The 14,734-nt window shown below is 42.0% G+C and overlaps 1 protein-coding gene across 1 annotated transcript in view; it reads right to left on the bottom strand.

Moving 5' to 3' along the window:
• Nucleotides 1-392: 392 nt before the first annotated feature.
• Nucleotides 393-14,734, bottom strand: part of LOC308400100 (uncharacterized protein) — a 67,393-nt gene continuing 53,051 nt past the window's right edge. Inside the window, exons 11-15 of the mRNA XM_080887604.1 lie at nt 12,426-12,496; nt 11,110-11,220; nt 10,909-11,006; nt 5,974-6,043; nt 393-2,801 (exon numbers count right to left, since the gene is read on the bottom strand). Coding sequence (XP_080743730.1) covers nt 2,550-2,801; nt 5,974-6,043; nt 10,909-11,006; nt 11,110-11,220; nt 12,426-12,496 — 602 coding nt within the window. The 3' untranslated portion in view covers nt 393-2,549. The remainder of the gene's footprint in view (nt 2,802-5,973; nt 6,044-10,908; nt 11,007-11,109; nt 11,221-12,425; nt 12,497-14,734) is intronic.

Here is a 14,734-nt window from a genome sequence, read left to right as displayed (position 1 = left end):
AATAACTTTAAACCCGAATAAAACTTTTCCATCAGAATAGCACACGAGAAAGGTTTGATCCCACTCTTGTATGTGCAAATACATCTCTAATTTCCTCACCTCTTTCAATTTACTTCAAGACCTTTTATTTTGAAAGGCATCTTGAACTTCAATAAAAATGAGATGTGATTTTTTTTTTTAAGTTTTCAAATTTAACTTTAATTTAGTGTCTAAAAAAGTGAAGTAAGAGGCACGGCAGCCTCCAGCCAAGCACCATCACAGTTTAACAAGTAAACAATTATGATGACTGGATTAAAATAAAACATAAAACAAATAAATAAAAAAGACCTCCAACACACAACCAACAGTGAGAGGTCCCCAGACTTTGTCATGGGGCTCAGCAGTGGGGGGAAAGCCACACAGTGGTACTTTATGACTCAAGGAACCTATGGAGTGAGGAACTTTGTTTCTCTAAAGATAAAATCAATGTTTTGGATTGTTTTAAAAATATAAAACGACAACTTATGGCAAGTAGGGCAAGCCCAGAGAGTGTACACAAAATACACGTTTATTATTATAGACTGTAAATAAAAGATGCATTTAACCTTATAGATTCTATATAAAAGATGCATTTAGGCTTATGGACTTGTTGAGTGTTTTAAAACCAATCTATATGGATCTGAGCTCACTGACTAATGACCCAGTCACATGATGAACTATACTAACAACCTTCTGGAATCTGAGGAGGACCAAAATTACAAAATGAAAATCAAGTTGTTTTAAGTAAGACAAAACAAGTGACTGAGCCCAGGAAGTCCACAGGAAAGTGTTTATTGGAGGGAAGGGGAGGATGCTGAAAGTTAATGTTTACTTTTTTATCATTTAGCTGTATTTATTTAGCAGGAACAATGGACAGTACATAATACAAAGCTACTTTCCTCCTGTAGTCTCTGGTAAGAAGACCCTAAGCTCACCTGCAGCCACATTTTCAAACTAGATGGAGTTCAAAACATGCATCTAAAGAGTCACAATAAAAGCAGTTTTGACTGTTTTCTCTGGTGACATAGAGCTTACAAAGGTTTGCTGCCTGTCACAGCTCATTATGTTTCCCTCAGCGGCAGTCTGTCAAGCGTACACAAGCGGCAGGAGAGCGCGGCCATATCTAATTGGCAAAGCTTAGGCAAAACAAAGGCTCAAACCACATCAGTTGAGTATCTTAGCGAACATCATTCATCAGTGTTGATTAAGTTGGACTGAACTGGACGGTAGCCAATAGCTCTGCTGCGCTGCTGCATTTTTCTCAAATGTTTTTGTGTCTTTTTTTTTTTTTAATAAACTCCACAACAATGAACACTTGTTACATGAATCAGAGCGTCAGACTCTGAAACTACAGCAGCCACAGAAGATTTCAGGACCACAGACAGCACTTTACTGCTCTGTGACGTGATCCACATGCCTCAGAGAAACGACAGAGGCTGGAAACAGAACATACTCAGCACACGTGTGACGTAAAGGACATGCGCACAGGAAGAGACCAGCAGCAATGTGACCACCTGAGACTGTGCGATGCCAATAAAATTCAGCTACTCGTACAGATGAGAGATGGAGTGGGAAGTGCAGAGTAAATTCATTTCTATTTTCAGGGAATTGAAATGACTGCTAAAGGGAGCGCAGTGCAAACAAAGTGTAAAATGTAACGTGGATATAAACACACACACACACACATGCTGCAGAGCGTTTACATTATTAATGCAGAAAAAAATAAAGGAGACAATAAAAATCTGACTCCTTGACAGAAGATAACTGATGGTTTCACAACTGTATTTCCATGGTTTATTCATTAATTGAACTATAAAAGGTCAAAAACATTTTGGCTTCCAAAATCTTGACTCTTGTTTATATTCAAAGTATTCATATGGAAATATGTGTTTACACAGCTGTCGAGGAGAGAGATTGTTTGAACATTACCCCACAGAAGTCCCTAAGGGATCGTCAGTCTAATGATCGACTTATCTTTTATCAGTGTGTCATAAACATCCAGTGTAATTTCTGTTCTGGCGGCTTTTATCACCAAGGCTTCTGTTATTTTTTTAATGTCCAACAACAAACACTTGTCTCTGATAGTCTGTTAAATTATTAAAAATCCTGTATTCATAGTTTTTATCATTAGAATGTGAAAGCATTCTTTCAGCGAGTTCGTCTTTAAGATCTAAATATCTAATTGCATAAATATTAGTGCTTATTTATATATATACATTTTATGAAACCCAAACTAATGCTGAATGTCTAATTTAGAGCAATTTAAAATGAAAGAAATAAGTTTCAGGTGCAGCGGAGATAGCAAGGTATAATGGTTTCTTCCACTCTAAACTCAGTCTTGCTGGTTGTTACCAGCAAATTTAAAGGTTAAAGCTAGAAGTGAAATGTAACAAAGTTGCATAATTTAAAAGAAATACTTTGTATCTCCACTACAAATGTCCTTTTTAAAATCATTTTTCTGTTTGTCACATGTCGTCTTTTCATACAAGCAGACGTGGCTCAGCTGAGATGTCATCCACAGAGTGCTGAGGTCAAAGGTTGCTGGAGTCATCAAAAGGGTTGGAAATCACCGACTTGTGAATGAGCATGAAGAGGGGCAGGTAGGCCAAGAAGTCCAGCAGGTCCAGAGGAGGAATGTGCTGCAGCTCCAGTCTGACGGCCACCTCCTGATCCAGGTGGATGCCCCCGGCCTTCAGCTCCAGCAGCAGCTGCTCTGCGCTGATGAAGCCCTTCTGAGCACCCGCATCGCCCTGCTGGTCCTCCAGGAGGAACAGGAAAAGTTGCTGCAGGAGTTAATAACAATCATAGTTTTTGACATGACCTCAAACATGGAAAACTGGCTCTGGTCTTGCTCTTTGAACCACTTCAATTCAATTCAATTCAATTCAATTCAATTCAATTTTATTTATATGGGCAGCACGGTGGCACGGTGGTTAGCACTGTTGCCGCACAGCAAGAAGGTCCTGAGTTCAATTCCACCATCAGGCCAGGGTCTTTCTGTGTGGAGTTTGCATGTTCTCCCCGTGTTTGCGTGGGTTCTCTCCGGGTACTCCGGCTTCCTCCCACCGTCCAAAGACATGCAGCTTGTGGGGATAGGTTAATTGATTAATCCAAATTGTCACTAGGAGTGAATGTGAGTGTGAATGGTTGTCTGTCCCTGTGTGTTAGCCCTGCGACAGACTGGCGACCTGTCCAGGGTGTACCCCGCCTTTCGCCCTATGACAGCTGGGATAGGCTCCAGCGCCCCCCGCGACCCTGAAAAGGATAAGCGAATGGATGGATGGATGGATAGATAGCGCCAAATCACAACAAAAGTCGCCTCAAGGCGCTTCATAGGTACAGAGAAAAACCCAACAATCATATGACCCCCTATAAGCAAGCACTTTGGCGACAGTGGGAAGGAAAAACTCCCTTTTAACAGGAAGAAACCTCCGGCAGAACCAGGCTCAGGGAGGGGCGGCCATCTGCTGCGACCGTTTGGGGTGAGAGAAGGAAGACAGGTTAAAAGACATGCTGTGGAAGAGAGACAGAGGTTAATAACAGATATGATTCAATGCAGAGAGGTCTGTTAATACATAGTGAGCGAGAAAGGTGACTGGAAAGGAAAAACTCAATGCATCATGGGAATCCCCCGGCAGCCTACGTCTATTGCAGCATAACTAAGGGAGGATTCAGGGTCACCTGGTCCAGCCCTAACTATATGCTTTAGCAAAAAGGAAAGTTTTAAGCTTAATCTTAAAAGTAGAGATAGTGTCTGTCTCCCGAATCCAAACTGGAAGCTGGTTCCACAGAAGAGGGGCCTGAAAACTGAAGGCTCTCCCTCCCATTCTACTTTTAAATACTCTAGGAACAACAAGTAGGCCTGCAGAACAAGAGCGAAGTACTCTAATAGGGTGATATGGTACTACAAGGTCATTGAGATAAGATGGGGCCTGATTATTTAAGACCTTGTATGTGAGGAGCAGGATTTTGAATTCAATTCTGGATTTAACAGGAAGCCAATGAAGGGAAGCCAAAACAGGAGAAATATTCTCTCTCTTTCTAGTCCCTGTCAGTACTCTTGCTGCATCATTTTGGATTAGCTGAAGGCTTTTCAGTGAGTTTTTTGGACATCCTGATAATAATGAATTACAATAGTCCAGCCTGGAAGTAATAAATGCATGAACTAGTTTCTCAGCATCACTCTGAGACAGGATATTTCTAACTTTAGAGATGTTGCGCAAATGGAAGAAAGCAGTCTTACATATTTGTTTAATATGTGCGTTGAAGGACATGTCCTGGTCAAAAATGACTTCAAGGTTCCTCACAGTGTTACTGGAGGCCAAGGTAATGCCATCCAGAGTAAGAATCTGGTTAGATACCATATTTCTAGGCTTTTCAGGGCCGAGTACAATAACCTCAGTTTTATCTGAATTAAGAAGCAGAAAGTTAGCGGCCATCCAGGTCTTTATGTCTTTAAGACATTCCTGCAGTTTAACTAATTGGTGTGTGTTATCTGGCTTCATGGACAGATAGAGCTGGGTGTCATCTGCATAGCAGTGTAAATGTATGCTATGTCTTCTAATGATGCTGCCTAAGGGAAGCATGTATAATGTAAACAGAATTGGTCCTAGCACTGAACCCTGTGGAACTCCATAATTAACCTCAGTGTGTGAAGAGGACTCTCCATTTACATGCACAAATTGGAGTCTATTAGATAGATATGATACAAACCACTGCAGCGTAGTACCTGTAATACCTACAGCATGTTCTAATCGTTCTAATAGGATATTATGGTCGACAGTATCGAATGCTGCACTAAGGTCTAGCAGGACAAGCACAGAGATGAGTCCACTGTCCGAGGCCATAAGAAGATCATTTGTAACCTTCACTAAAGCTGTTTCTGTGCTGTGATGAACTCTGAAACCTGACTGAAACTCTTCAAATAAACCATTCCTCTGCAGATGATCTGTTAGCTGTTTGACAACTACTCTTTCAAGGATTTTTGATATGAAAGGAAGGTTGGAGATTGGCCTATAATTAGCTAAGACTGCTGGGTCTAGAGATGGCTTTTTGAGTAAAGGTTTAACTACAGCCAGTCTGGCTCAGTGGCTCTTCTCTCGCTGGCTATTTGGGTTCTGGCAGAGCTTCGCAGAATGCCCAAGTAAATTTCTGCTGTTTTACAGAGTACACTTGTGTGTTGTTATTGTGTGTGTGCTCTTTAGGGAAGCCTCAGATTACCACAGGCTGTTTCTAGTCTTTTTTGAGTGCACCTGTTTGCACAGTTAATGCAGTCAAGGTACTAATTGTCAGACGCGGAGGCGGAGTAGGGGTGGGAGGGTTATAATCCCTCTGGCAAACACCCATTGCTGCTGCCCCCCCCCCCAACTTCTCCAGTTAACAACCCTATCCCTAACAGCTCTGTAATTACGAAGCCTCCCCTACCTGGCCAGGGGCTCAGTTTCCAAACCCATGGCTGCAGGCTTTCATGTTCCTCCTGCCTTTCTATTGCTCAGTACTTCCTTCTGTGACTGAGTACTGGGCCAGCTGGTAGATCCATCCTGGTCCATCTAAGATGAGCCGTGTGTCTCAGGCTGATTACAGGGCTGGGCGGAGTGGACGGCATGTTCACTGCTGGGCACTTTAATGAGATTAAGGCTGTGCTAATCTATGAAAAGGGAAAGGCACCCCTCTCTTTCTCTCCCTGACTTGCTTCCCTCATTTCTATGCATGAGGGGTGAGTGCCTCTCATAAAAAAAGCTTGCTGTATAAAGGATGCCTTGGAATTACTCTTCAAAGTGTTTGCCAGCATTTATTTCATTATAATTATACCAGCGAGGCCATGAAAAGAGGCGGGGACGGCTTGTGTGGAATAAATGTGACTAATGTGTGAGTTAATCTGATGTTGCATTGAGGGCACATCATGAAAACAAACTCCAGAGTGTAAACATGAGGCAAAGGAAGCTTTCACTGCACCTTAGCTTTGAAGAGTCTCACTTCCAAGGATCGGAAGTCCATGCTGCTGATTAGCGATCGCATAAACTCGCTGAAAGGAAAAAGCAAAAATAAGAACATGAGCTGAAAACTTTTCAAGGTTTAATTCTACCTGTAGAGAAGTCACATCCAGAATATCTTCACTTTTAAACTCATGTTTCCAAGTCCAAAGTGAGATTACCCCGATGATGTAATCAGGGTATTTTTCAGGCTTTGGGAAACTCCCGAAAGAGAGGAGCTACGTTTATATCTTTATAAAGCTATAAAGTGAAATCACAACGGATCTGAGAGCTGCTTTGAAATAAGGCTTTACTGCCAGTCAGATAAATTCACAATTAAAATGTGATTTCTTAAACGTTACTTGTCTTAAAAGTAGTGCAGTACGTTACTTAATTACTCACCGGAAAAAGTAATTGTTGCATTACTTTGGCATTATTCTATAACATGACCTGAAATACATTGCTACACAATTACCAGCTAACAACATAAACCTGAGGCTACAGTCCCACATACTGACATAAATCCCTATCCTAATGAGGACACACAAGATCCAATGCAAAGCTGGAAACGAGCCCAAAGAGCCACAGTGATTCTAGCCGGTTCCAGAGAACAGGAGCTGGCGAACACTCAGTGTTGAGTAAATGTAACACGAGTAACAACACAATTAACTGTAATGTAATTAATGAAGTTAGTACAATTTAGCTACATTACTACTGACAAATGTAATGTGATTACAGTAACATGTTAGTTTGGAATGTGTTACACCCAGCACCGGTTACAACACTGCAGATCATTAAAACAAGATTTACACCCATGAGCTCAAAAGTAACAATCCCAGAAATGTTTGTAATGTTCAATGCCTAACGTGCGCTGTTTGTGTGTATAGAATTGTTTATTATTCTTTTTAAATAAGAGGGGAAAAAACACAAGTAGTTTACTGGCCTAAAGATTAAAAACATAAAAAAGACCCTAAATAATCCCATACACAATACAAGCTACCAAACTGTATGACACACACTTATACAACGTGTGGATGCACATCATTTAGTTCATAGAACATCTGCTTTTTTTTTAGAGCTATTTATAACCTTATTTTCATTTTTTAAATTTATTGTTTAAATGCATTTATTTATTTGTTTGTCAAGTCATTTGTATTTCTGCAGCCCAAACTCACATGTAAAGGTTTCATGGTTTTCAGAGACACATGTTTAACTGTTTAACATCGAGTGTATAATATCTGATACATGAGGTTTATTTTGGCATTATTTCAGCCCAGCGTCAGACTGGCGACCTGTCCAGAGTGTACCCCACCTCTCGCCCTGTGGTAGCTGGGATGGACTCCAACCCCCCCCCCCCCCCCCCCCCCCCCCCCCCGATTCTGATAAGGTTTAGAGAATGGATGGATGGATGACAGTTATTTCATGGTTCAGGCTTTACAGAGTTAAAAAGAGACACATAAAAAAACTCCCTAATGTTTTGAAACAGATAAAAACAACATATTATTTTAAAATTTGGAAGATTCCTACATCTAACCAAACCAAATAGTGTCTGAAATATGTTTTTCCAACAGAGCTTATTTTTTGCAATAACTGAAAAAAAAGAAGAAGAAATATGATCAACTTTTTGCAGAGGAAACCAGATTAGGGTTAAGTTTATTTACACATTTCCAGTTTGTATAGTTTTGCTATTTGATTGCAAACCTGTTCTGATTTCATAATACAGACACAAAGTGGCTCCATGAGCCTCCAGAGCACGCTGCACTAATTCTTTTATTGACTAAGTCATGAAGTGTAAAAGAAGAGAGCAGCTGGCCTTTAAGGACAAACGGGATTGTTGTGAATACAAATAATTGTGGTCATGTAATCGCTCCAAAAATAGGAAAAACTTTGGCGGCATTTTTTGGCGGGTTTGTCCTGTGCGACGTCGTGTTTACAGGAGACGTGATGGTAAAATGTTCTGAGTCCATTGTGGTTGTTCACAGTAGCCAAACAATGCGTGGGCAAACGGGGACACCCCGCCACAGTAACGGATAAAACTGCTCTGGTTTTGAGTCCGTGTGGAGGTTTGGGGAGGGGTGTCAGCGACCGGACGCACACTCTGCAGCAATGTGACAAGTCGCAGACCGGCACAATCTAGGTCTGCTCGGATAATTAGAGGGAGACTGGTCCGATTATGTGGGCACAGGCCTCTCCTGTCCAGCGTGTGGCACAGCGACGGCCGTCCCTTCTCTAACGAGCGCCCAGTGTTAATGAGCCCCTCCTCGCCGAGCGCTCAATGGCCTGTTAGACCAAAGAATGGCTGAGCACCAGGCCATCGAGTGCAGTGCACGCCTGAGTGCTCCCAGCTCCATGATTGGCCCTTGTCCTCCAACCACGGTGCAGGCAGGGGCTTGATGGGGATGAAGAGAGACAGGGCAGCTAATGATTATTAATTGCACTTGGTTTGCAGTAAAAGAGTCCAAATGCTGGTGCGCTAAGGACACTGGCGTGATAATGGCTCGCGTAAATGAGGGGCGAGGGGACCGATGATGGACTGCAGGGAGGATAATAGCAGCCTAACCCATTTTCTTTTGTCGGACCTCCTCCGGCACCCCGCTGTGGCCAGCACAGCAGACTTCTCGCTTGCGTAATACTCCCCAAATTTTGGCGGTCCCCTCGCTGGGGAGCTGGCGAAGCAGGAGGTGAAGGGATGCAAACATATCCTGACCTAGTTCGACTTGACAGAGTTGAGGGTTGTTTTGGGATATTCTGAGCAGGCTGACGGGTGATGGGAAACTCTATCAGACAGTTTACGTAGTGGGGAGATCGTCAGCGTGAGCTTCCAGCGAAAGCACGAGGATGAGCCGGCTCCGCTCGATGCCGTTCGGGAATTCTGCATGGTAATGTGCTTCCCGTCAGACCACGTGATGCTGCCTGAGGGAATGTGGTGCTGTGTGAGGTGGACTTGTGAGGAAGCACAATGCCACACAGGGACAGATGGCCTGAGTCAAGGGCCAAAACAGGAGAGCACAGAGAGGGTGAGAGGGAGGCAAAAAGAGAGCCGGAGAGACGAGAGACACGAGAGGGGAGGACAGTTAAAGATGAAAAGAAAAGAGGAGAGCAAACGGGGGAGGAGGGTGTAATTACTGTGCCGTTAAACTGCAAGAAACATCTATGAACATGAGGGAGCCGCCTCCTCTAAGCCCTTCATGATCAGAAAGGCTGATTGTGTAACTACTGTTGCAGCTCATTTCGAAGCTAGGATTACAGACAACAGGATTAAGTGAAACAGGTAAGAGGATCAGCTGAGTTCAGTTGGGATGAGACGGCAGAAGGATGCTATTGTTTTCTCCTTGTTTAGGAGGTGGCGATAGGAGCGCTGATCTCCTCTCTTCTTATCATTTAAATCGCAGAAAGGAGTTCTGTGAAAAGAGGTTTAATATGGACATTCATTATCATTACTATAATTGCCTCTATAGAGCGCAGACACCCTGGGCTTTCTGTGCCAGCGAGGCAGCCAGTCTACAGGCCTCCTCTAATGCACCACACAAAGGGGCTGGCCGTAAATCAGAGGACCCGTGACCCTGGCCCCGTACTCGCTGAGAGGGAGCTCTCACTCTGGGGTGAAGGTTTTGGGTGCAGGCCTTGACCTTCGGGGACCTCTGGTGCTGGCTTGGCTCCACACTCTCCTGTGTGTAGGAAGCTATAGAGCCCGGGGCAGCGAGAGATCGCTGTGTGTGGGAATCTGCGACATATGGGGCACAATGCAGAGACACAAGGACGCGGAGGCCGAGCGCCGCCCGAGCAGGGTTCAGGGTTCGGTTATTTTCACGATCTGTTCGCCTGCTAATTCTTTTTTCTCCCGTTTACGCCGTGAAAAGTGAGAAAGGAGTGAAAACACCTGATATCTTTTTGGCTAAAAACACAGACACACAGCGAGCAGCCCCTGGATTGTAGAGCGTTTGATATGAGGAGAATTTTTTTGTTTTGTTTTGTTTCAGGGTTGTTTTAAATAAATAAATTAATAAATTGTTGAATTTTTTTCATGTATTAATTGCAGACCAGCTCCACAGTGGAGCTCTTTAGGAACGGGAGAAGCACGAAAAAACATCAGAGATCCAAAAAGCAGCATGAGAAGCCCAGAAAGTGTCTGAAGTGGACACCTTCAAGCACCAACAACAGCACACGTGAGAGTAACACACAGAACGGTCGTTTGTGACACAGTAGTCGACGGTCCATGTAGGCAACGACCCCAGAGTGAGTGTATGAAGACCCCTCTTACAAGAAAAGAGCCAAAGCTTGAGTTTCGAAAGCTAAAACCAGTTGAGCAGACTTGCTTCACGGCCACAGTGCAGTCAGTGTTTCCTGTGATGCACTCATTGGTCATCTTTGTAATAAAACCTAAAGACTAAAAGAAAGAGTAGCGTGTGCCTTCATTAGCACAGGGATTTGTGTCACGGTGTGGCTGTAATGTTAGTTTTATACTGTTTATTTGGTAATTATATAACTTTTACTCTCTTTAAGGAGGCAATGCATTACTTTTTTAAAGTAATACAACACAGCTCTTTAAATAAAGTTTTTAACTCTTTTACAGCTTTTGCATCATTTTTCTAGCTGTTTTCTTCCAAATTAATGGATATATATGATATCTAACTTTTTCATGGTAAGATAAGTTTGAATTAAGTCAAATTCTGGTGACTATTCAACATTGGTTTCAGCCCTTAAGGGCAAAGTGCACAGTTATCACATCCAGACTCGAAACCTTGACCTCTAAAGTCGTATAAAACATTTCTAAAAAGGTAAAGTGGATCAAAGAGAGTCCCACACACGATGGCAAAATCACTGGAACAAACTTGCATACACAGTCTTATTCTTATTTATGGGAGGTCAGCGACTCCTCCTCCGGCTTCTCTGAGGGGTGTGTTAGTTGGTCACTTACTCCATGGATGCAATTTTCTGTGCCAGGCTTGCAATTACAGCAAACAGCCTCAGGTCCACGAGCCCATCTGTCACTCTGAAGTCCACCATCTCCAGGATCTGAAAAATAAGAAAGAAAAGAAATCCAAAAAGCAAACCCATGCAACTGTTAAAGCGTCGTGAATGTGTGATGTGAGCGTGTGCAGGCAAAGCGAAGACCCACCCTGTAGACGTAGATCTCTTCCTCTTCGGAAAGCAGCTCAGGAGGGATGATGTTTTTAAGAGCGAGGAGGACCTGCAGACAGGAGATGTAGCCATCACCGTCACTGTCCTCCTGCAAAAGAAGACTGCCATTACCATCTTTAACTTAAAGGATTAAACAGGGAAAAATGCTGGGTACTATATAAAGAAACAACAGAAAGTTGTGATAGATGATTAAAATCTGTAGCTTGACCTTTACTTTCTTTATTATGTTTGGAAATAAATCCATCCAGTTTGAGGATGATTGGATTAACTGATTAATTAAAAGCCAACTTATTGTCAACCTTACTACCATCAGTGGGAAAAATTACATTATTACTAAAAGGAAGTTCAGCAAATTACAGTGAAAGAAAGAGAATATACTAAAGAATAAAGGTGAATATAAAACCTGAATCACGCAGGACTAGAGGAAAACGTGTATTCCCCAACTAGTTGGAGAGTGGTTGCTCGAGGTTACACCACCAGATTTGTTGGTAGCAGATTGCCTCTAGTTTGCATGAATGATGCCAACTTGTCGTCTTTTCAGTAGTGAAACTTCAAAACGCAAACTGGAAACAGAAACATTTTGCCTTCAAACTAAAAACTGCGCTTTTTAAAACATGTTGGTTGTGGCGGTAAGGTAGAACTTTTAGTTTGAAGGGAAAAAGACTCCAGGTTGCCTCATACTTTTTCACATTTCACTACTGCTTGGCGAGTAGTTGTCAACTGTTTGCAGACAAGTCGTCGTTTTCCATGCTAACCACCAAAGCAATCACTAGCATAGAAGGCTTTTGGTGCTTTCACCTAGTAACAACCAGCAAAATCCAGCAACCACTCGGCAACCAGTTGCAGAGCATAGTGGTTAAAGTGGAAAAAACGATAAATATTTTACAAAAAAGCAAAACAAAAACTCAAAACTTGAGATTTAAAGTCTTTTCTTTTGACTTTTCGTTTCGACCCTTGGAAATATTGTAGGAATCCAACCAAGGTGTGAATTATCACATTAATTAACTAGCAGAATCTTTTCTTAAGGCTGAAATCTGTTTCAACCTTCTTTTAATACTCATTGGTTTTCTTTGTTGACTGTGATTGTGAACTGGAAAAAAGTGATTTTTTTTAAATTCTTAAATTCTGAGATAAACATTTTTACAGTTTTCCTAAATTTTGCAAGCCATTGCTACTGTTAGGAGAAAAAAAATCTGTATTTCTGGGAGGGAGAGCAGCAAATTACAGTGAGTGAAACAGAATATCCTAAAAGAAAAAGGGGAATATAAAGGGTTTAAATCCCTTTTCACTTACTGCTTCAAAAGCCCTTTTGTACTCGGCCAGCTTCTCCTGACTGAAAATGCAGTACTTTGCCAAAAAGTCGACTGGAAAGAGAAGAAAACAAAGGCAAAAGTTGAGAGCTAGGGGAAGCCATGTTAACTGTACTCTTAGACATACTAAATTTCAGACGGTGAATTCATCATCTTTATGTGTGATAGTCAAAAGAAACATGCAGCTCGAGTAACAACGTCAGGCTTCTCACGGTGTGTGCATGTGTGTGTGTGCAGAGTGGATTAGGGCAATATTTCTCTCCTCTGGTCGCACCGGGGTCAGGGAGGGGGGACAATACGGGGCGAGAGGTTCACAGGACGTCCAGTTGACCAAGATCGGGGAGGAGGGAGCGAAGGAGGGGAGGAAGGGGGTCAGAGTGGCACTTGGCTGCTGGGTCTTTATATGAAGACAGAAAGTGAGATGAATAGATGCAGCGGTCAAGGCCTCGAAATGAACGGCACTGCTGTGGTTGAATAGGGAAAAGGTTTTTCCTGAGTTTGAGTATATTAGAGGGAAATATTAGCATTTGTATTAAATCATTTCTACTTAGGAAAAACACTAACCCTAGGGGTTCGGTGAGTCGGTCTCAGGGGTTCGGCAGAACCTCCGCCGTGACATGCACGGCTCATTTTGTACACCAGTAAAAAACATATCTGTCTTGAATTTGAAAAAAATCACATTTTATTTTTCACTAAAGAGGGGTTCAGTGAATGCGCATATGAAACTGGTGGGCTTCAGTACCCCCAACAAGGTTAAGAACCACTGGCCTAGACTGACCACTTTTCTGAGGTTTCTGTGATAGCAAACTTTTCTGCTTTCTATTTTTAAATTTCTTCTATTTTAAGGACTTAAAAAACAAAAACAAAACAAAACACTGTTTCCAGATGTGTTCGAAGATCAAAGGCATAACATTTAACTCTGGTGATGTCAACTTGTGTTGTTTACAACTTCAGTTCTATTTCTTCATTTTAAAAAATGAATCGCTTTAACAAAATTCTCTGGCCTACATACTGAACTTAGATAGAAACAAAGTTTCGACCCTCGCTCTAGTGTCAACCCAATAACGATATGCTTCCCTGTACTGACGGCAGTTTGTCCACATGTGGGTCTACTGGGAGGCAGGTTTCCATGCAAACTTTACAGTGGAACTACACGGAGCTTTTCAGCTTTTCAGAGGCTCAGCTGTTTTTATATATTGACTTTAGTATATTTAATGAAGCCAGACAAAATGTTACCTTCAGGTTTTTTGAGTTATAGACCATCGGACTGCATTGTTGTGGCAACAAAGTCTTTTCTGATAACTTGCTGTGCATTTTTTTTGGCACATTTGGGGTAAATGTCCCAGCTGTTTGATCACCATATGGAATTGGTGGCTGGTCAAAACAACTTCTGGCATATGAACGGTCTTCTTTTTATTTTAAAACCAGGCTAATCTTCTAGGCATCACTTTTGGCCTTCTAGAAGAGTTTTTAAAAAAAACATGTATTTTTTTATGGGGCATTAATTAAACTGTCGATTTACAAGTTTCCCAAGATACCAAGTATATCAAGCTGGAGTTTATTTACAAGATGTACAAAAAAAATTCTTTTTAGGAGTTGATTTTGAAAAAAGAGAAAGTTGTAGCTTGTGAGTGAGAATCATTATTATAACAATGTAAAGCTACCCAAAGGAAAACAGAAGGGAGATAAGCATGCCAGCAGATTACAATACAGTCCTTTTGCATGCAAAAAAGCAAAGTACAGAAACAGTATCTGCTAAATTCAATTCTATATTGTTTTAAATGATGTTTTTATGCCGCTTTCATGTAAACTCCTTTTAAACATACTCTATTAGGAGAAAAACATGAGCTTATTTCCCTGATTCAGTGCAAAAATCCCAAATGTAAAAGCGATGATTACACGAGGGGCACAAACTGAGACAAATCGCACCCATGAATATTTCAGCAGGCAAATTTGTTAGGGAGAGCGACTCCGTATAAAAAGCGAGAAGGGGGGTTAGAAAACGGGGCTTTTAAGCTGCTGCCACTTCAATTTAGGAGATGCGAATGAGTCTACTGAATAATGGATCTATTCATTGGTGTGAAGAAGAAAGAGAAGCAACAGAGTTGATATCAGTCTGGACTTAAACCTCTGGACCTCTGGGGTTTCTCTCCAATGGCAGGGGGGCCTGTTTGAATCTGCCATTTATCAGCTTAGGCCTAATCAAAACCAGGCCTCCTCTTTTCACATGCTAAATGTTACATTCGCATCCAGTCAACTTGACTTGTTAAAGCTTGATTAATCAAAAAAAGC

The sequence above is a fragment of the Rhamphochromis sp. 'chilingali' genome (assembly GCF_963969265.1).
Source record: "Rhamphochromis sp. 'chilingali' genome assembly, chromosome: 7".
Lineage (NCBI taxonomy): Eukaryota > Metazoa > Chordata > Actinopteri > Cichliformes > Cichlidae > Rhamphochromis > Rhamphochromis sp. 'chilingali'.
The sequence above is the reverse complement of the archived record's forward strand: the minus strand, read 5'-3'. Positions and strand labels throughout refer to the sequence as shown.